Below are 22,341 nucleotides of genomic sequence, written 5' to 3' on the forward strand. Positions count from 1 at the left end.
TAGAAACATAATCCTACCTGGCCAATAGTGTGCCAACCATAGTGCCTCACCTCCCTAAGAACAGTGACTGTCCAAGATGTGGACACATGATCTAAGACAGGTCAATCAAAATCTTCCTCAAGTATATTTTCTTTTCTTCTTTTTTTTAAAAGATTTATTTATTTATTTATTTGAAAGGCAAAGTTACAGAGAGGCAGAGGCAGAGAGAGAAAGAGAGAGAGAGAAAGAGAGACAGAGAAGTCTTCTATCTACTGGCTCACTCCCCAAATGGCTGCAATGGCTGGAGCTGTGCTGATCTGAAGCCAGGAGCTTCCTCCAGGTCTCCCACATGGGTGCAGGGGCCCAAGGACTTGGCCCATCTTCTACTTCTTTCCCAGGCCATAGCAGAGAGTTGGATCAGAAGTGGAGCAGCCAGACTCCAACCAGAGCCCAGATGGATGATGGCACTGCAAGTAGTGGCTTTACCACCTATGCCACAGCTCTGGTCACCTTAGGTACATTTTCAAAAGACAATGAACAAGATCTGATTTTCTGTGACCCCAGAAAATTAAGGCTGTGAGTTCAGAGCCACCATAGCCATGTACCTTATGTCAAGAAATCTAGGTAAGACAAAGTTAATCCAACACAGAATGACAGTAGTGTCGGATCTCTGGTACTAAACAATTCTAAGAAAATGACTGGTCTTTGACTTTCTTATCATTTTGGTTATGATAATCAACAGTTAGTATACTCTCTAACCATGTTTTTATTTTTTACTTAAAATCATTAATACAGTTCCTGCCTTTCACAATCAAAGAATCCTTTTTAATTAAAAAAAAAAAAGTCCATTCCTCAGTAAAAGAATCACAATATAGAGAGGGGGGTAGATAATATGTGTGTTTTATCTACCCTATTCTAAGACCATCATTACATAGCCTGCACAGATCTCCAACATGCTTTAAGCATATCATCAAGGCTTATTTCACTATTCCTTAGCTTAACTCAATCTTATCACCTTCTAGCTCACTGGGTTCTCAGTGCTTCCATTACCATAGTCACTGCTCATTATCCCACTGAGATACTGCCTGACTGCGCAGATTTAGAAATATTATCAATTTTTTATATTCCTCAGATATTTTCTTCACTCAAGATTTATTTAACTATGCCAGCCAAAACCTTGCACCTTGGTTTCTGAACTAACCCAGTTTTCCCCTCATTTTAGCTTATAGGTCTCAAGAATAATTACTGAATGTGCTGGAAACGCAATATCCTAAGATGGTGAAGGACAGGCACCTAGAAACAGGACTCTTCAATGCTTTAGTTGACAAGTCATAAGGCCCTGGGATATAAAAGCCAGAGCTAATCGCTTTCTGGGGTCCCTCAACTGCAGTACACATAGTGCATGCACAGAGGAGAAACCATATGCCCCAAGCAGTTATGGTGAGCCTTAAGGGACAGCTACAATGAATCGGAGGCTTCTGGTGTTCCTTGCTATCTATCTGTAAGTAATAAATCCCAGTAACTTGTTACATATGTGTTCTGTCTCATCAGACAAGTTGGTAACCAATGCACAAACTGTTCAAAAGATCTCCAACCTAGGCCCCAAGTAAGAGGCTTTCTTGAGGTAACCTGGGTAAATACATTCCAAAACAGCAGAGCCATTCACAAATGTGGCCCCCAAAACTCCAAGACTATCCATAGAGCTGTTAGGAAAACTGTTGGTTTACTTTTATCTAAGTATGACTTTACTAATATTTAGTAAAGGAGGCTGGCACTGGGGCCAGTCTTCGTTGTGTCAGAAGGCCATAGATAATACTATGTTCCGCATACTAAAGGAAGTGGGTGCACTTAGAACAAGGAGGAGGAGGAACTGGCAGTGGCTCTTCAATCCATCATTTGTTTTCAGTTAATGGTGATGTTCTGTAAGTTTACATATACATAACTAAGTAGAATCTCGAATATTGTGATCTATTTTTAACTAAATTAATCCTCACAATCTGAATACATACTTTAAAAATATTCATGTACAAGACAAACACTCAGTTTTATGGGCTAAAGACAAACCTAACCTATTTAAGAGAAGAGCAATATCTTTCCATTAAGTTGCAATAATTATCTTATGCATATAGGGAGATGGAAATTTACCAGCACAGATCACTGCAAAATGATGAAACTGAAAAATAAGTATCCCAAGTGCAGTCAATGATGTCCTTTCTCCCTCTTGGATCTATGTATGCTAGTGAGGTGATCTTTCAATTATGAAAACCATGAAAATCAACTACTCACATAAACTGAATTAAAAACTAGACTTTGGGACCAGCATTGTGGCGTAACCAGTAAAAACACTGCCTGCAATGCCAGCATCCCACATGGGCTCTGGTTCAAGTTTCAGCTGCTCGACTTCTGATCCAGCTCCCTAAGAAGCAGTGGAAGATGGCCCAACTCCTTGGGCACCTGCACCCACATGAGAGACCTGGAAGAAGCCCTTATCTCCTGGCTTTGGCCTGGCCCACGTATTTGCCCAAACCCTTGAGACTATTTGGGGAGTGAATCAGCAGATGGAAGATCTCTCTCTCTTTCTCTGTGTAACACTGCCTTTCAAATAAATAAAATAGATCTTTTTTTTTATTAAACTTTTATTTAATGAATATAAATTTCCAAAGTAAAGCTTATGGGTTACAACGGCTTCCCCCCTCCCATAACTTCCCTCCCGCCCGCAGCCCTCCCCTTTCCCGCTCCCTTTCCCCTTCCATTCATGTAAAGATTCATTTTCAATTATCTTTGTATACAGAAGATCAGTTTAGTATATATTAGGTAAAGATTTCAACATTTTGCCCATATAGCAACATAAAGTGAAAAAACTACCATTGGATTACTAATTATAGCATTAAATAGCAATGTACAGCACATTAAAGACAGAGATCCTACATAATTTTTTTTCAAATTAATTAATTTTCTATGCCATTTCCATTTTAACACCAGGTTGTTTTTTTTTTCATTTCCAATTCTCTTTATATACAGAAGATCAATTCAGTATATAATTAGTAAAGACCTCATCAGTTTGTGCCCACACAGAAATGCAAAGTATAAAAATACTGTTTCAGTACTAGTTATAGCATCACTTGGCTTTAGACGACACATTAGGGACAGATCCCACATGGGGTGTAAGTACACAGTGACTCCTGTTGCTGATTTAACAATTTGACACTCCTGTTCATGGCGTCAGTAATCTCCCTAGGCTCTAGTCATGAGTTGCCAGGGCTATGGAAGCCTTTAGAGTTCGCTGACTTTGATCTTATTCTGATAGGGTCATAGTCAAAGTGGAAGTTCTCTCCTCCCTTCGGAGAAGGGTACCTCCTTCTTTGATGGCCCCGTTCTTTCCACTGGGATCTCACTCACAGAGATCATTCATTTAGGTCTTTTTTTTTTTTTTTCCATGATATCTTGGCTTTCCATGCCTGCTATACTCTCATGGGCTCTTCAGCCAGATCCGAATGCCTTGAGGGCTGATTCTGAGGCCAGAGTGTTGTTTAGGACATCTGCCATTCTATGAGTCTGCTGTGTATCCCGCTTCCCATGTTGGATCTTTCTCTCCCTTTTTGATTCTATCAGTTAGTATTAGCAGATACTTGTCTTGTTTGTGTGATCTCTTTGACTCAGACCTATCAGAGCTATCAATTGTGAGCTGAAATTGATCACTTGGACTAGTGCGATGGCATTGGTACATGCCATCTTGATGGGATTGTGTTGGAATCCCCTGGCACATTTCTAACTCCACCATTTGCGGCCAGTCCGATTGAGCATGTTCCAAATTGTTCATCTCCTCCCTCTCTTTTTCCACTCTTAGATTTAACAGGGATCACTTTTCAGTTAAAATTTAAACACCTAAGAATAATTATGTGTTAATTACTGAGTTCAACCAATAGTACTAGAACAACAACAACAACAAATAATACTAAAAAGGATAAAGTATTACATTGTACATCTAAAGTCAGGACAGGAACTAAAATAACAAAGCATTAAACAATATTTAAAAACTGAGGTAAATTTTCTCACAGAAATATTGCTGTATTACTAAAATTCTACCAGAATAACAAGATTAAAATGTTAATAAGTTAAATTATCTTGTACACTTTATAGTAAAGTGATACATATACTTAATATGTAAATAATTAAATGATATACTATGAATGCTTACTCAAAAATATTACTGATAGAAATATAATAAGGAAAAAATTTGAAGACCACTATTATAATGCTCAAAATATTTTAAAATGGCCTGCATTCATTTTAAGATTTACTTTTATTCATTTGAAGAAAGAGTGACAGAAAGAGAAACAGAATGAGAAGATCTTCCATTCCTGTTCACTCCCCAAAAGGCAACAACAGCCAGGCCTGGGGCAGGCCAAAGCCAGGAGCCTGGAACTCTATCCAGGTCTCCCTTGTGGGTGGCAGTGGTCAAAGTACTTGGACCACCAGTTGCTGTTTCTCGGGGGCATTAGCAGGGAGCTGGATCAGAAACAGAACAGTTGGGACTCAAATTGGCCCTCATACAGGATGCTGGTGTCCCAGGCAGTGACTTCACCACAACGCAGGCCCCAGTCTGTGTTCTTTAGATTTTTTTTTTTTTTTTTTTTTTTTTGGACAGGCGGAGTTAGAGAGAGAGAGATATCTTCCTTTTCTGTTGGTTCACCCCCCAATTGGCCACTACGGCCAGAGCTGCACCAATCCGAAGCCAGGAGCCAGGTGTTTCTCCTGGTCTCCCATGCGGGTGCAGAGCCCATGCACTTGGGCCATCCTCCACTGCACTCCCGGGCCACAGCAGAGAGCTGGCCTGGAAGAGGGGCAACTGGGATAGAACCGGCGCCCCAACTAGGACTAGAACCCAGAGTGCCAGCACCGCAGGTGGAGGATTAGCCTAGTGAGCCACGGCGCTGGCCTATTACTTTCTTTTATAATATACATCATGGTTAATTTCTCCTAAATGACAAAATTTAATAGAGTCTACACCCTACCTTTGACGAAAAATGAGAAGCAAAATTGGAACATAATAAATGAAATCATGGGCAAGAATTTGGTGCAATGGTTAAGAGGCCATTTTGGATGTTAACATCCCATACAGGAGTGCCTTGTCCAAGTCCTGGCTCTGTTCCCAATTCCAGCTTCCTGCTAATGTGCCCTCTGGGAGGAAGCACATGACAGCCACCCACACAGGAAATCTAGATGGAGCTCTTGGCCTCTGGCTTTTGAACTGGCCTAGGCCTGGCTACTGTGATCATTTGGGAAGTGAACTAGAGGATGGAAGATCGATGTCTGTCTCTGTGCGTGCATGCGTGCGTGTGTGTGTGTGTGTGTATACCTGTCCTGGCTTCAGGTTGGCCCAGTTCTGGCTGTTGTGGCCATTCTGGGAGTGAAACAGTAGATGGAAGATCTCTCTCTGTCTCTCCCTCTCAGTATCTGTAACTCTACCTCTCAAATAAATAAGTAAAATCTTTCAAAAAAAAAAAAAAGTTACAACAGTAAACTTAATTTGCTTAACAAACTGAACATTCTTGGAACCAGTCAACAAATCTAACTACCATATATTCTAAACCAACAGAACACAAAGGGAGACACATTAAAAAATGTCATTACATTTCTTTATGAACTGATAATTTAGGTGAGTCCTTAAATGAACACTAGCAATGCAAGACATACACATATATAGTAAATGCCAACTGATTAGCACTACTTATAGACATAGCTATAAGAGATTATCCTCAAGTGATCAAAAAATGTTTAACAAAACAAGAATGTTCTATGAAATATTAAAACAACCTAAGTGTTAAGGAACTCAAGTCTATAGCTCTAAGTCTAGCCTGCAGTATGACTAACATATCAAATGATCATCCAACATCTGCCGAAGTCCTTTGGGAGACTAAATTTTAACAAGTTACATACTGGGGCTGGCAATATGCTGTAGTGAGTAACACTGCTGCTTATGATGCTGGCATCCCATATGGGTACCAGTTCATGTCCCAGCTGCTCCACTTCTGATCCAGCTATCTGCTAGTGGCCTGAGAAAAGCAGTGAAAAATGGCCTACTGCTTGGGCCCCTGGCACCATCATGGGAGACCTGGTTGAATGGCTTAGGCTGGCCCAGCTCTGTCTTTTGTGGCCATCTGGGGAATGAACCAGCAGATAGAAGATTTCTCCGTCTCTCCCCTTCTCTTGGTAATTCTTTCAAAATAAATAAACAAAAATAAATACATAAATACATCTTCTAAAAAATGTTACCTACAAAAAGTGCCACCATAATCTGGCAAAAAATTATCCAAAATGTCCAGAATAATGTATAGAAACAACTTAAAATTTAAATTTCCAGAATCATTTTAAATTTGGCAGAGACGGTTAATACTTTTTTTCCTCAATTTTTGGTTATGAAATAAAAACAATTTGTCTTACAATGTATAAAAGAGAAAACAATTTAATAAATCTATAGTTTCATTAGGTTATCTGATGTCTTATTGAATACTTTAAAGTTGTTTTATTTTAGATGTACTACTTCAGGTTACTTTGAGCCTTTTCTATTCCAAAAATGGAAAATATTTTTAAATCATATTTATCCCCATGAAAACAATTATATATTATACATTAGTGTCTACTATCATGCTTAATATTTTTCAATGAAATTAACTGTCTAATTAATTATAATGGAATGGATTTAAGCTAAATCACATGAATAAAGCAAATATACAGAAGTCTACCAAAATTCTATATTACTACTAATTCTTACACTGTAATTATTAACATACTTGCTCAACACTGAAGATAATCAAACTAAAGATGAGTTGAACATTTTTAGATAATTCACTGTACTGATGTAATCCATTTTGTTTATAACCCACAATTCTTCAAAATTAGAAATTCAAAATATACCAGTACCTTCCAGAATAACTATTACTGTTACAAGTAGGAAGTCCCGCCGGCGCCGCGGCTCACTAGGCTAATCCTCCGCCTTGCGGCGCTGGCACACCGGGTTCTATTCCCGGTCGGGGCACCGGATTCTGTCCCAGTTGCCCCTCTTCCAGGCCAGCTCTCTGCTGTGGCCAGGGAGTGCAGTGGAGGATGGCCCAAGTACTTGGGTCCTGCACCCCATGGGAGACCAGGAGAAGTACCTGGCTCCTGCCAACGGATCAGAGTGGTGCGCCGGCCGCAGCGCGCTACCGCGGCGGCCATTGGAGGGTGAACCAATGGCAAAAGGAAGACCTTTCTCTCTGTCTCTCTCTCACTGTCCACTCTGCCTGTCAAAAATTAAAAAAAAAAAAAAATTAAAAAAAAAAAAAAACAAGTAGGAAGTCCCTTTACTTAAAACTATCCTACAACATGCAGCACCTCTGGCTGGAATGACTTTAAAAATTTTCTTAGATTTAAAACTTGAAATAACATATTAAATTGATTAAAAATAAACAAAAGTCAAGTATAATATCTTGCTTTGTTTTCATAGAAGGAACATAATACTTGGAAGTAAGGAGCTTGCACTGAGTAAATTACAAATTTCCTCTTCTATTTTCTGGAACTGTGCATGAAAAACAATACTTGCGGAGCCAGCGCTGTGGCACAGTGGGTTAATGCCCTATCCTGAAGCGCCAGCATCCCATATGGGCGCTGGTTCTAGTCTCTGCTGCTCCTCTTCCAATCCAGCTCTCTGCTATTGCCTGGGAAAGCAGTAGAAGATGGCCCAAGTCCTTGGGCCCTTGCACCCACGTGGGAGACCTGGAAGAAATTCCTGGCTCCTGGCTTCGGATCGGCACAGTTCTGGCTGTTGTAGCCATCTGGGGAGTGAACCAGTGGATGGAAGACCTCCCTCTCTGTCTCTACCTTTCTCTGTAACACTTTCAAATAAATAAAATAAATCTTTAAACAAAAAAAGAAAAGAAAAACAATACTTGCATGCTGGTAAGTAAAATAACCAAATTGATCTATATTGATATATATTCTTTTCTTGTTTCTTATCTACCCCAAAGGAAGAGATAATTCTTTTGAATGTTAAATCCTACATCAATGTGTAAAATTTAGAACCTGCTCATCTGTGATCTTACCAAATAAATCATTCTGAATCTTTCTGTATCTCTAATTATGCCTTCCTCTCCTCTTTATTTCTGTAAAGCAATCCACACCCAACCATGTGTATGGTGAAAATTCTTCAAAGAGTGGTTCCTGCTTCCTCAATCCCCATTCATTCCCTAACAACTAAAGCTCCTCTAGCCAACTAACCTCATACTAACCACCTGTTTTTGGCCTCATTATTCTTGGTGACTCTACAGCACATCATGCAGTTACTCACCTTGAAACTCATTTCAAGTGTGTCATTAAGATAAGCTGACTTACCGCCTACTTCTCATAATGTTTCTAAGCTTCCTCCATTGGTCCTACTCTTAGGTTTTGATGCAAAAGCTACCAGATTTAATTTAAGAGGTCTCTTCTCATCCTCTTGTATATCGTCCCCAGAAACATCTTACTCCGTGGCTTCAACTACGAGGAACATACATTGATAACTCCCAAATCTTTATCTCTTACTGTGAAAAATTTAACCACACTTCAAACAAGAAACACTTTTATCAGCTTTGGATTTCAATATCCCTACCAAAAGGAAAATACTTTGATTTTCCAATTTCCTTCCAAAATTCAAACTATGTCATTCCATTTTAAGTTACTGTGACAGAAACTGCTAAATGACCCCTAACATCCACTCTTTGGGTTGTTTCTTCTTCCCTTCTTTCCCACAGTCTTAGGAACACAGCTTGAAAGGAGACAGAAAGAAAACAGAATACACCCCCCCCCCCCCCCAGCTCCATGCAGCCAGCTGTGAATATGGGACTAGCTTCAGACAAAAGTAAAGGATGTAACATCTGGATAGTTTTTGAACAGTTAATGGATGCTTTTCTTTTGCATGTAGTCATTTCTGTTCACTGAAATGCAGGTTCATTTAATAGTAGAAGCAGGGTTCATGACTTATAAGCCTGGCAATGAAGGCCATGTAGCATGGACAACGATACTACTTCATCTTGGAGGACCATGACAGTTTTAGGATGCCCACACAAGCTTTCAAATGAAACACCAAAGAAATTTAATTTTCTCTAACTAACAATATTCAGGATTTTCAGTTTCTGCCACACTTAATTCAACCCTGAATAATATAGCCAAATTAACATGGTCTTGCTTAGACTGAAAATATTATATTTTGGAATGATGTTATAAAAAAAGTAGTTAGAATTTTTCTACCTGATTATCAAAGTTCATTCTCAAGAGAAAGAGTCTTAAAAGAAAATGGTCTCAGAAATCTTTCACGGGGCTGGCGCTGTGGTGTAGTGTGTGAGGTTGCCACCTGTAGTCCCGGCTGCTCCACCTCCGATGCAGCTCTCTGCTGTGGCCTGGGAGAGCAGTGGAAGGTGGCCCAGGTCCTTGAGCCCCTGCACCCACATGGGAGACCCTGAGGAGGCTCCTGGCCTCAGATAGCACAGCTCCAGTCACTGCAGCCATCTGGGGAGTGAAGCAGCAGATGGAATACCTCTCCCCAGTCCCCTTCCTCTCTCTCCTTCCCTTCCTCCCTCCCTCCCTCCCCCTGCCTCTGCCTCTGCCTCTCTGTGGCTCTGCTGTTCAAAGGAATAAATAAATCTTTTTTTTTAAATAAAAAGAAACCTTTCACTATCTACAATAAAAGCAAAATGTTTTTGAATATTTCAGTATTTTGCATATTTAATTATCTTTGCAAGCTACTCAAAAGAATATATTTTCTATATGCCTGGAAAAACTTGAAACTTCTGAAACATTATACATTTTTTTTCTCCTTGGAAGAAGTATCAATGACTCTGGGATATATCTGACAATAAAAGGAAGAAAACTACATCAACCGTAGTATTTCACTTTTAAGTGTCAAGTAGGAATTAACTTTACCAATGAAGTGACATCCAATTGAAGATAGATGGGGCCACGCATGGTCAACATAGGTTAGGTGTTTCTTAGTAGTATCCATGCTGGTAACTGATATAAAATTCTTTATTCTTTTAGTATTATGGGATTGGGCTGAGAATTAAGAATATTCCTTAGTTAAAAGGAAAAAGACCCTGTGAATTTGGCTGGATAAATAATTCTAAAATAGGTACTGAGAGGAAATAGATTACTAAGCTTGCAAAAACCTCATTTTCAGGACTGGGTATGACAATAAGGAAAGAAAGAAGGAAACTAAATCACCATTATCTGGCACTTTAATTTGAAAAAGTCTCATTGAGCATCTTTTTAACCTTGGTTAAGTTCCTTTTTTTTTTTTTTATTTTTTAGGATTTCATTTATTTATTTGAGAGGTAGAGTTACAGACAGATAGAGAGAGAAGGGTCTTCCATCTGCTGGTTCACTCCCCAAATGGCTGCAACGGCTAGAGTTGAGCCTATCTGAAGCCAGGAGCCTGGAGCTTCTTTTTGGTCTCCCATGCAGGTTGCAGGGGCCCAAGCACTTGAGTCATCTTCCGCTGCTTTCCCAAGCCACAGCAGAGAGCTAGTTCAGAAGAGGAGCAGCTGGGACTGAACTGACGCCCACATGGGATGCCTACACTGCAAACAGAAGCTTAGCCCACTATGTTATAGCACTGGCCCCTGGATAAGTTCTTGACCTCCTCATGACTCATTCTCCTTAATTATGAACATAAAGGATTAATAATCCCAAATAATTTATCACCCAATAGCCACATGGTTCATACTTTAACCTGCTTCAAACATATGATCAAATACATACTACTGGTTGGAACTACCCTCACAACCTTAATTAATTTTCCTATGGTTCACTAAAGCTCTGTACATTTTAACCTCTCTTTTCAAGATATTTGTGCTCAATTTTGGCATGTTTCTATTACTAGGTCTTCAAGTTTGCTGATCTCTTCTGTAAATACCTAATCTGCTAATTCCACTGAGCTCTCTACTGCAGATGTTATAGTTTTCACCTCTAGAGTTAGCTGGTTCTTTTTTATCTCTTCCTTTTCTCTCCTCAGTGTGTCCAACTTTCTATAAATACCTCAAAACAGTTTTAACTTTTTCTAAAATATTTATTTTATTTATTTGAAAGACAGAGTTACAGAGAGAGGTAGAGACAGAGAGAGAGAGAGAGAGAGAGAGAGGTCTTCTATCTGCTGGTTTACTCTCCAGATGGCCACAATGGCCGGAGCTGCACTGATCCAAAGCCAGGAGCCTCCTCTGGGTCCCCCACATGGGTGCAAAGGCCCAAGGACCTGTGCCATCTTTCACTGCTATCCCAGGCCATAGCAGAGAGCTGGATTGGAAGAGGAGTGGCCAGGACTAGAACTGGTGCCCACATGGGATGCTGGCACTTCAGGCCAGGGCGTTAACCCACTGAGCCACAGTGCTGGCCCCACAGTTATAACTTTTATAAGATAAACATATTTAATATAGCTATTCATCTTAATTTCTCAGTTTACTTCTATTGACTAGTTTTTTGTTTCTTTGCATCTCCAGTAGTTTTTGACTGAATGTTTAACATTGTTATATGAGGGTACTTCAAAATGTTCATAAAAAATGAAATTAAAGGCATGAACTTATTTTTGGTGAAATTTTTTTATTATGTGGAAAATGCATTTTATGAAAAATGCTTTTATGTATTTAAAAATTTTCCATGTACCATAAAAATTTTCCATGCATCAAAATTAACTCATATATTTAAATCTATTTTTTAGAAGCATATACTTTAATCCCAAAACTGAGGGACACACTTATGGGGTCTCTTCTGCATTTACTGAATGATCAATGTGAACTGTATACCATGACAGTCGGAACGTGAATGCATTCCAGCCCTGTGTGAGTCTGTGAATGATTAGGATCACAGTTTTATGTCATTCATCACCCGATCATAAGGATGTTCAAATCATGCATGTATCTCTTACTATTCTGCAAATATACTCAAAGAAAAATCTATTGCTTTTTCTGCATTTTTTTTTACAAAGCTTTCTCTCTCTCACAAACATTATCCCATAATTTCCAGTCATTTCTGCCTCCCTAAACTTTAATCCCTGTCTCTACAATTTAGAAAGCTCCGTTTGAGATGTCCCACCCTGCTCAATGTTCTGGAATGTGCCTTCAGCCAGAAAGCCAAGGCAATCCTAAGGCTAATCTCATTTGTTTCCCTTCTCTGAGGGATCATAGTCCTGAACTGTCTTTTGTTCAAAGACTAGAAACTGGGTTCTTTCCCCTTAAGTTTTATCCAGTTTATTAGTTGTTTACAATAGGAAGCTAACGTGCCATACTTTAGTTTATAGCATGTCTACAAAATGTTACATCATTATCTCATCTTCATTATTATCTAGGTAGTAATCAGACTATGAAAGACTTCTATTATTTTCACTACATACTTAATGCTGTTTCATTTAGAATAAACATTAAGATAAATAATTATTTGTATTTTTTACAGAATTATCATTTATGACCCACCTTGTTTTTTATTTTAAAAAATCTATGTATTTGAAAGGTGGAACAGCAGAAAGAGACAGACAGACACATGGAGACAGAGCAAGTGGTATCTTCCACCTGTTGGTAGGCTACCCAAATGGCCACAGAAGCCAGGTCTGGGCCAGGCATGAGCTAGAAGCAAAGAACTCCATCTTGGTCTCCCAAACGGGTGGTAGGGGCCCAAGTACTTGGACCATTCTCTGCTTCCTTCCCAGGTACATTAGTATGAAGCTAGATCAGAAGCAGACCAGCCAAAACTTGAATTGGCACCAAGACATACAATGCCAACATCATAAGCAGTGGCTTACCCCACTGTGCCATAATGCTAACTCTTCTTATCCTGCTTTTAAAAGTTAACTTCTCGGGACCAGCTCTGTGGTACAGTAGGTAAAGCTGTAGCCTTCAATGCCAGCATCCCACATGGGTGCTGTTTCAAGTTCTAGCTGCGCCACTTCCAGTCCAGCTCCTTGTTAATGCACATGGGAAAGCAGCGGAAGATGGCCCAAGTACTTGGGCCCCTGTACCCACTTGCAAGGCCTGGAAGAAGCTCCTGGCTCCTGGCTTCAGATCAGTCCAGCTCCAGCCATTGTGGTCATTTTGGGAGTAAATCAGTGGATGGAAGATCTGTTTGACAGTTTCTCTCTCTCTCTCTCTCTCTCATTTTCAAATAAATAAGTAACTCTTTAAAAAATTTACTTTTCCATTATAAAATACTTCACCAAGAGTTCTAAATTAAGGTTCATAATATTTCAAAACATAGGACAGCTGTTAGTGATTTTGTATTTTAAAGTATATATATATATGGAGAGAGAGAGAGAGAGAGATTCTCTAGTAAATGATTTAGAATTTTATGATAATACGTTGTCTTCATGAGGAGCATGCTTTTTTTTTTTTTTTTTTTTTTTAACTTTTGACAGGCAGAGTGGACAGTGAGAGAGAGAGAGACAGAGAGAAAGGTCTTCCTTTGCCGTTGGTTCACCCTCCAATGGCCGCCGCAGCAGGCGCGCTGCGGCCGGCGCACCGCGCTGTTCCGATGGCAGGAGCCAGGTGCTTATCCTGGTTCCGATGGCAGGAGCCAGGTGCTTATCCTGGTCTCCCATGGGGTGCAGGGCCCAAGAACTTGGGCCATCCTCCACTGCACTCCCTGGCCACAGCAGAGAGCTGGCCTGGAAGAGGGGCAACCGGGTCAGGATCGGTGCCCCAACCGGGACTAGAACCCGGTGTGCCGGCGCCGCAAGGCGGAGGATTAGCCTAGTGAGCCGCGGCGCCGGCAGGAGCATGCTTTTATTCTGGCTCGCCCTGACCTACATAACTGTATCACTGAAATAGTGCTATTTTTTTGTCAACACGTTCCTTACCATCAAGCACATATTCCCTGCAGTCAGCTACTTAATACTAATTGAGATTGGAGGAGGAAAAGGTCTGCTTCGTGTTGAATAGTGAAAAAGAAAAATCAGAGACAGTGCAGAATGAGCAAGTCTTGGACTTCATGCAGCAAAACCACTATACTTATAATTTGTTAGACATGAACTTCACATAAACATTGAATCACATGTATTGAATATAAAAATAAGAATTTTAATAAGAATCCAAGCATAAAATCAACACTAGTATCTCGCCATTGTAAAATGCAATTAAAAATAAAAAGATGCATATAATAATGGTAATATACTTAACACTACTGAATTGTATATCTAAAAATTCTTAAAAAGCTTAGAAAACAAAAATAATGCTTACATGGTATAAAAAGACTATTAATTGTGACTTATGACTTAAGACAAATGATGTTTAAAGCAATAATAATTACATTTAAATGTACGTACAAATTCAAAGAAATAAACATGTTTTTTATTTAAAAAAAGAGACTGTATATTTGAATTAAAACTAAAACAAACTTGTGAAACTTAATTCTAAGTAAAGAAAATGTTCAACACAGATTATTATCACAAACAAAAGAACACTACCCCCAAGTTCCACAGGCACCTGAGAAGGAAAGATATATATCATATACATACATATACATATATACATATATGACATGTAATACATAAAAAATAAATGTTATGCTCAGGACTTTTTACTTTCTGTAAATGCTTACAGATCCCAAAGAAGAGGCATTAGTTTTACAGATGTTAATTTTTATGCCAACATGGGTAATAATCTATATTTGGTAGAATACTGATGTCCTTATCTATAAGAGTAGTTACAGCGTATGTCAGGTTTCTAAAAATGGGGAAACACTAAGGACAAAAAGGGGGAATTAACAGGGTGAGTGTCCGGTGAAGTAGTTAATAAGATACTGCTTGAGATGTTTGCATCCCATTTTGGAGTGCCTAGGCTCCAGTCCTGTTCCACTTCCAATTGCTCCTTGAGAGGCAGCAAGTAATGGCTCAAGTAGTTGGGTCCCTTCCACCCACATTAGAGACTCAGACTGAGTTCCTAGCTCCTGGATTTGTCCATTGTCTAACTGTCACTGTTGTGGGAAGTTGGGGAATAAATCAAAAGCAGGGGATTCTCGGTCTCACTTTCTCTTTATGCTTTTCAAATGAATAAATATTAAAAACAATTATTTTCAACTCTAGGGCAAAGAACTATGGTTCATATTTATAATTTGAAACAAAAATCAAGGTGCTATTTGTTTTCAGGTTTTATTTTTCATTTTAGTTAGAAATATTAATTTATAAGGACATATAAAGCAAAGGAATTTTCATATATTTGATAGCATTTGTGAACTGATGTGATTCACATGTGAATTTATATATAAAACTTTCCACACACACAGATGAATTTCAAAATTAATGATCACAATTTATACAGCTCTGTATCATGTATTTTCATTTACATTATAAGAATTTCCTGCCCCCCAAAACATTTCCCGCCATAATTAATCCTTCTGAACAATTATTTTAAACCAATTATCAAGTGTGATTTAAAGAACACATGTAAATGATAAATAAGGGATCAAAATGTGGTTGATATGCATATAATATAAATGTATTTTTACCAATGGACAGTTTTTATTAAAGTTTCATTTATAAAACTGTATGTAAATTACCCAATCAAGAAAACTAAAGTCTGAAAAAACCTTAGCATGATATCTAAATAAAAAATATCTAATTTTATAATCAAATCTCAGCACAAGTTACAGATAATCTGTCCATGACACAAAACTAAGCATATGCATTCTTGTCCAATGATAAAGAAAATCTCAACACAATAAAAAGGTCGTGGGTATGGTTAGGTAGAAGTTAATAATTCCCCACAATAAATAAAACATCATATTTTTGGAAAAGAAATATAGACCAATAATACTTATATGTAAAATTTCACAGAAATTCATTTCACCATTCTCTTATTAAGTCTGATAAGAAAGTGATACTATCTCTTCCTTTCACCACAAATGATGGAGTGAGCATTTAACCTAGTGGCTAATATGTCTGTCTCCCACAGTAGAGTACCTGGGTTTGGTTCCTAGCTCTGGCTCCAGAATCTCGCCTCCTGTCAATCAGATCCAGTAATGGCTCAGGTATCTGGATTTCTGCTATCCACCTGGGAGATGCTGCTGACTGCATTCTAGGCTGCCTCTCAACACTGGCCCTGGCCTGCCCCAAGCCATTCTGGGCATATCAGGAATGAACTACTGGATGGAAGCTCTCTCCTATCACAAAAGTTCATCTGAACTTTCTTGTGTATACAATCATATATTAAACTTCTTAAAAGTAGGAAAGATGTCTTACATTTCTGTCCTCAATTTTACTTAAAAGTCTTATACACAACAGATATGCTATCAATGGTTTTAACTTATTGAAAACATTAAATCATTATCAATATGGTAGGGAAAATCTGATTATAAGAAATAAAGCTGAAGATCTAATGAAAACTAGATTATCATCTATAGAAACCATAAAACATAAAAAGCTGAGGTTAAAGGAAAAAATACCACTTAAATGAAATTACAAATTAGTTTTACTACACAAAAGTAAATAAAGTCATTTTAAGGAAGATATATTTCATATTTGCATAGATGACCTAGCTAAGAATGTGAGAGAGAAACAAAATAAGAAGATTGAGACACACTATGTTATGGTTTTCAAATTCATTTAAGGCTGAACATATTATATTGGGAGTCACTTCTTTATGGGTCTCCTGCGTTACTACGTATCTTTCAAGTAGAGGCAGTGACTACTTTTAATTCCAATTGTGTTTTCAAGGACATCTATGTAGTAAAAAGCCTCAGAAGACAATTATCATTAGCCTTCTGAACAAAGGGCAACCTAGTTACAAGCTTCCAAAGTAGACAAAAGGTATCTTAAGGAAAGGTTAAGCATTCTCTCCATCCGGTATAAAAAATTCAGGTTCCTTAAACTCAGGGTTCCATTCAGAGTTCTACCATATATAGTTGTTACCCAGCCTTTTTTATGTTACCCTATGGGAATTAAGCTCAGAAGTAATACAAAGAAATGTGAGTACTCTGATTATTGCTAATGTTGTGGGTAATAAAGTACTTTGTCACCAGCTCAAGAGTTATGTGTCATTAGCTGGCACTCAAGAAACTATGACAGGATAATTTGTTAGTCAAGGTTCAGTAAAATAACAGCTCCTTACATACCTGTTACTGTTTTCGTTTTTATAGGACTGCTGGCATATTCAGAGGCCTGATACGACTGCTGCTTTGCCAAGGGTGCACTTCCAACAGACACCTCATCTTCTTTCCTTCTATTAATTGGCATAACAAGAGGAACAGCTACCACAGGCTGCTGGAAAGAACCAGAAAGGAAAACTGAATTACTGACATATTTGTAAAAAACTGAAAGTTAAACATGTCATAACTGAACACAATGCTTCACAAGTTGAGGCTTTACTGATTTAAATTAATCTGTCTCTTCCAACCTGCCTCCATCTCCCCGCTCCTTCTCTAACATCCAGGAGTGTCCCCTTATCCATAGCAGGTAAGGTCCAAGACTCCCAGTGGACGTCTAAAACCAAAGGTAGTACTAACCCCGCAACACGTATAAAATGGGTTCCACACATAAGAGTCAACCAATCCTGAATGTAAACATTGAAAAAATTTTGTCCATACTGACCATGTACAAACTTGTGTTCTTGTCATTATTCCCCCCTGCCAAGATACAGACTAACAACTATGTATGTAGTATTTACAGTGTGTTAGGTATTTTAAGTAACCTAGAGTTGATCTGAAGTATATAGGAAGATGTATGTAAGTTATATGCCAATACTTTGTCATTTTATGTAAGCAACTTAACCTTATGCAAATTTTGATATAGGCCTTAGAATCAATCCTCCATGGACACTGATGGATGACTGTACTGATTTTCCTAAATACAAATATTTACGATGCAGTTTAATTTATAAATTAGACAAAATAAAACATGAACAATAACTAATAAAACAGAACTATTACAAAACTTCTTAAAGTACAAATCATGAAATTATTTCTGCAATTGTTCACTTACATTTTCACACTGTGGTTGACAATTGTGGGAAAACTAAGACAGACTAGAAGTACTCAGCTAACATAAATTTTAGTAAGAAGCATAAGGATAATACAAAAAGAATAAATCAAAATTAAAATACTCTTTTTTTTAAGATTTATTTATATATTTGAAAGTCAGAGTTACACAGAGAGGAGAGGCAGAGAGAGAGAGGTCTTCCATCCAATGGTTCACTCCCCAACTGGCCGCAATGGCCAGAGCTGCACCAATCCAAAGCCATAAGCCAGGAGCCAGGAGCCAGGAGCTTCTTCCGGGTCTCTCACATGGGTACAGGGGCCCAAGGACTTGGACCATCTTCCACTGCTTTCCCAGGCCATAGCAGAGAGCTGGATCGGAAGAGGAGCAGCTGGACTAGAACCGGCACCTATATCGGATGCTGGCGCTTCAGGCCAGGGCGTTAACCCACTGTGCTGTGCTGTGGCACTGGCCCCTAGAGTTATTCTTATCAAACAATATTTTTAGGAGCATACTTTTCTAAAGTGATAATGTCCATGGTAACATGGACATTCCAATATTTTAAAATACTGAAAATCTCTATATTTTGTCTGACCAACTTATATTCACAGCACATACAGAAAATACATAAAAATATCTATAGTTACAAAAAGCTGGAAAACATTATGATCCTATATTGAGTGCAGGAGTGCTGAGCTGGACAATAAAGCAGCTGTTTCATCTTTATTCTCTGAAATAACATCTGATGTTGCTGCTGATGATGCCCAATACAATCTTGTCAGATTTTTGGCAAAATAAAAAACAAAGGTATTTTTAAGTTTGCTATAGTATCAAAGATCAATGTTGAACTGAATGGAAAACAATCATCAAATGTTGGGTTTTAGCCACAAATTGAGAAGGAAATTGCAGCTGGGGAAACAACAGATGATAACTGTAATATTGCAGGATCAGATAGAGAAGCTGGCATGGTCTGGTCAGGCCGCAGTGGAGTCAGATGTTGTTCTCAACACCACTACAACCAAAATTTTTACAGATAATACAATCAAGCACTTTAATCAGTTAAAACAAACTTCAGGATTCAAATTAATACATCAAGAGTAATGACAGGAAACATGTGTGCTGCACAGTGTGATACTGAATTCAAGCACAGTGAATGAAAGATGAGATTAATGAAGCTGTGGCAGAGACATCATCCAAGAATAAACAAAAGCTTTCCTTCTGTGCCTATATTTTCACATAGTAAAAATACATTAAGTGGCAAATCACAAACCCTTTCTAAAGTGAAAGCGAGGCTCTTGTAGGTTGTATTCATAGCTATATTCAAAATACCTAAAATGGTACTCAAGAAATCCTCGCCGGCGCCGCAGCTCAATAGGCTAACCCTCCACCTTGCGGCGCCTGCACACCGGGTTCTAGTCCCGGTTGGGGCTCCAGATTCTGTCCCAGTTGCCCCCCTTCCAGGCCAGCCCGGGAGTGCAGTGGAGGATGGCCCAAGTCCTTGGGCCCTGCACCCCATGGGAGACCAGGAGAAGCACCTGGCTCCTGCCTTCGGATCAGCGCGGTGTGCCGGCTGCAGATGGTGCATGTCAGGCATGAAGAGATACTGAGAAGGAGTAAGACCAGTTATTCCCTCCACTATTCTGGAAATAGGCCACTGCAGTATAAAACATCAAAATACAGGAATATGCATTTGGCATAGAAGTTAAAATACCATGCGGGATGCCTGCCTTCCATATCAGAGCACCTGGGTTCAAGCTAAGCTCTGCTTCAGATTCCACCTTCCTGCTGACATGCACCCTGGGAGGCAGCAGGTGATCGCTCAAGTACTTGGGTTCCTGCTACCTGCATGGGAGACCAAGAATGAGCTCCAGGATCCAGACTTTGGTATGGCCCAGAACTGGTGCTTGCAGGCATTTGGGGAGTGAACTAGCAGAAGAAACATAGATTGAATGATCCACCTCTCTTTCTCTGTCCTCTCTCCCACTCTTTCTTTAACTCTGCCTTTCAAATAAATAAATCTTTAAAAGTATTTATTTTGATATTTATTTGAAATATTTTTATTACATAAACAGAACAGATTTCATGTAATATATCAATAAAGTTTTAAGAACATAATGGAGGCTGGCACTGTGGCACAGAGGGTAAAGCTGTTGGCTGCAATGCTGACATCTGATATGGGTGCCAGTTCATGTCCCAGCTGCTCCACTTCCAACACAGCTCCCTGCTAAGGGCCTGCGAAAGCAGAAGATGTCCCAGTGTTTAGGCCCATTCCACTCACATGGGAGACCCAAATAAAGCTCCTGGCTCCGGGCTTCAGCCTCGCCCAGCACTGGCTGCTGCAGCCATCTGAGGAGTGAATCAGCAGGTGGAAGACTGTCTGTCTCTGTCTCTCTCACTCTCTCTCCCTCCCTCTCTCCCACTCTGTACCTCTGACTTTGAAATAAATAAATAAATCTTTCTTTTTTAAAAAAGAACATGATACTTACCATCCCCCTCCTCCTTCCTTATTTTAATTTTTGTGATGACACATGCTTTGAATTTACTTTATAATCACAAGCTTAATCTTCTACTAAAAAAAAAAAAAAAAGAATTCAAGAAGCAGTATTTTTGAGAGGTGAGAGAGGTTTACTCCCAGTGGGGCAAGGCCAGGCTGAGGCTGGGAACAGTAGACAGAACCTCAATCCAGGTATCTCATCTGGGTGGTTAGGACTCAACTAATTGAGGCATCACACGCTCCCTCCTAGCAGGAAGTTGGAAGGAAGAGTGGAGTTGGGACTTGAACTCGGATACTCCAATATGGGATGTAGGTGATTCAAAAAGTATCTTATGACAGCTATCCCCTAAAGGGGATTTTTAAGTCCATTTTTCAATATTGCTGAATTGTAGTGAAATAGTAACATTATAAATTGCTGGTGAAAATGTAAACTGTAGGGGGCTGGCACCCTGGCGCAGTAGGTTAATACTTTGCCTGCTGTGCTGGCATCCCATATGGGTGCAGGTTCTAATCCCGGCTGCTCCATTTCCAACCCAGCTCTCTGCTGTGGCCTGGGAAGGCAGTGGAGGATGGCCCAAGTCCTTGGACCCCTGTACCTACATAGGAGACTGGGAGGAAGCACCTGACTCCTGGCTTCAGATCGGCGCAGTTCTGGCCATTGCGGCCATTTGGGGAGTGCCTCTCCCTCTCACTGTCTATAACTCTAGTTCTCAAATAAATAAATAAAAATTTTAAAAAAAAGAAAATGTAAACTGTATACCAATTTGGAATCAATTTGGCAATATAACAAAAGTCCTAAAATAATGCTTTAAAATTGCCAAAGTACAGCTCAAAGATACTAATTATACTTCTGAAAATAATATGTCTGAACATAATATGAAAACTATTCTGTGAAAATGCTTACTATAATGTTATTTGTAACTGAATAAGTGGGGTTGTGTTAGATTACATAAAAACAAAACTACTGCTTTTAATTTAGAAAATATGAATTTAATTTTAAAAGTTATAATACAAATATAATAAAATTTAAAACTAATATCTTGAATGTACTTGGTACCAATAAGAGCATATCTAATTTACTTAAATTAAGGGGCTGGAACACTTAATTTGACCTTCACTGAAAGTCATAACTAAGAATAAGAATTTGCAATGAAAATAAAAATTTAGAATGAAAAGTTTCTTGGTTCCTTCCAATAGCCTTAACTTCTCTATCACACATTGTTTACATTTTACTAGAGCAAAACTTTCTAAAATCTAGGTCTACTATGTCACTTTTCTAAAGTTCCTCATATTCCACAGGATAAATGTCAAATACCTAGCAGTATATACAAAAGCCTTTATGAACTGATTTCTACCAATCTCTGTAAGAACACTTGAATCCAGTCTAGAATGGATGAAGGTGTCTTTCTTATCTTGTTTTTTTTCATCTTCTTTGCCTTTGCTCAAACAGTTCAGACTAAAAAATCCTTCCCTCATTTACTCCTATGATTTTCAGCTTATTAACAGCTCTCTTACACACATAACTCTGCTTGTGAGAACGAGTTCTCTTTTTTGTTTTTATATAACCCTGGACAAATATTTGAAATACACTTCACAATTACCAAAAATGGCATTACTGGGGCTGGCATTATGGGGCAGTGGATAAAGCAGCTGCCTGCAACACCATATGAGTTTGTGTCCTGTGTGCTCTATTTCTGATCCAACTCCCTCCTAATGGCTTGCAAAAAGCAGCAGAAGATGGCTGAAGTCCTTGGGCCCCTGCCACCCACATACATAGGAGACCCAGATGAAGCTCCTGCCTCCTGGCTTCAATCTCCCTCAGCCCTGACCACTGCAGCCATTTAGAGAGTGAATCAGTCAATGGAAGATTCTTATTCATTCTCATTCATTCATTCACTCTCTCCCCGCC

The 22,341-nt window shown here is 39.0% G+C and overlaps 1 protein-coding gene across 1 annotated transcript in view; it reads right to left on the bottom strand.

Moving 5' to 3' along the window:
* VPS13B (vacuolar protein sorting 13 homolog B) overlaps positions 1-22,341 on the bottom strand; it is a 785,675-nt gene that overhangs the window by 463,164 nt on the left and 300,170 nt on the right. The window contains 1 exon segment of the mRNA XM_062188180.1: positions 17,080-17,227. Within this exon segment, the coding sequence (XP_062044164.1) occupies positions 17,080-17,227 (148 nt within the window).

The sequence above is a fragment of the Lepus europaeus genome, chromosome 4, assembly GCF_033115175.1.
Source record: "Lepus europaeus isolate LE1 chromosome 4, mLepTim1.pri, whole genome shotgun sequence".
Classification (NCBI taxonomy): domain Eukaryota; kingdom Metazoa; phylum Chordata; class Mammalia; order Lagomorpha; family Leporidae; genus Lepus; species Lepus europaeus.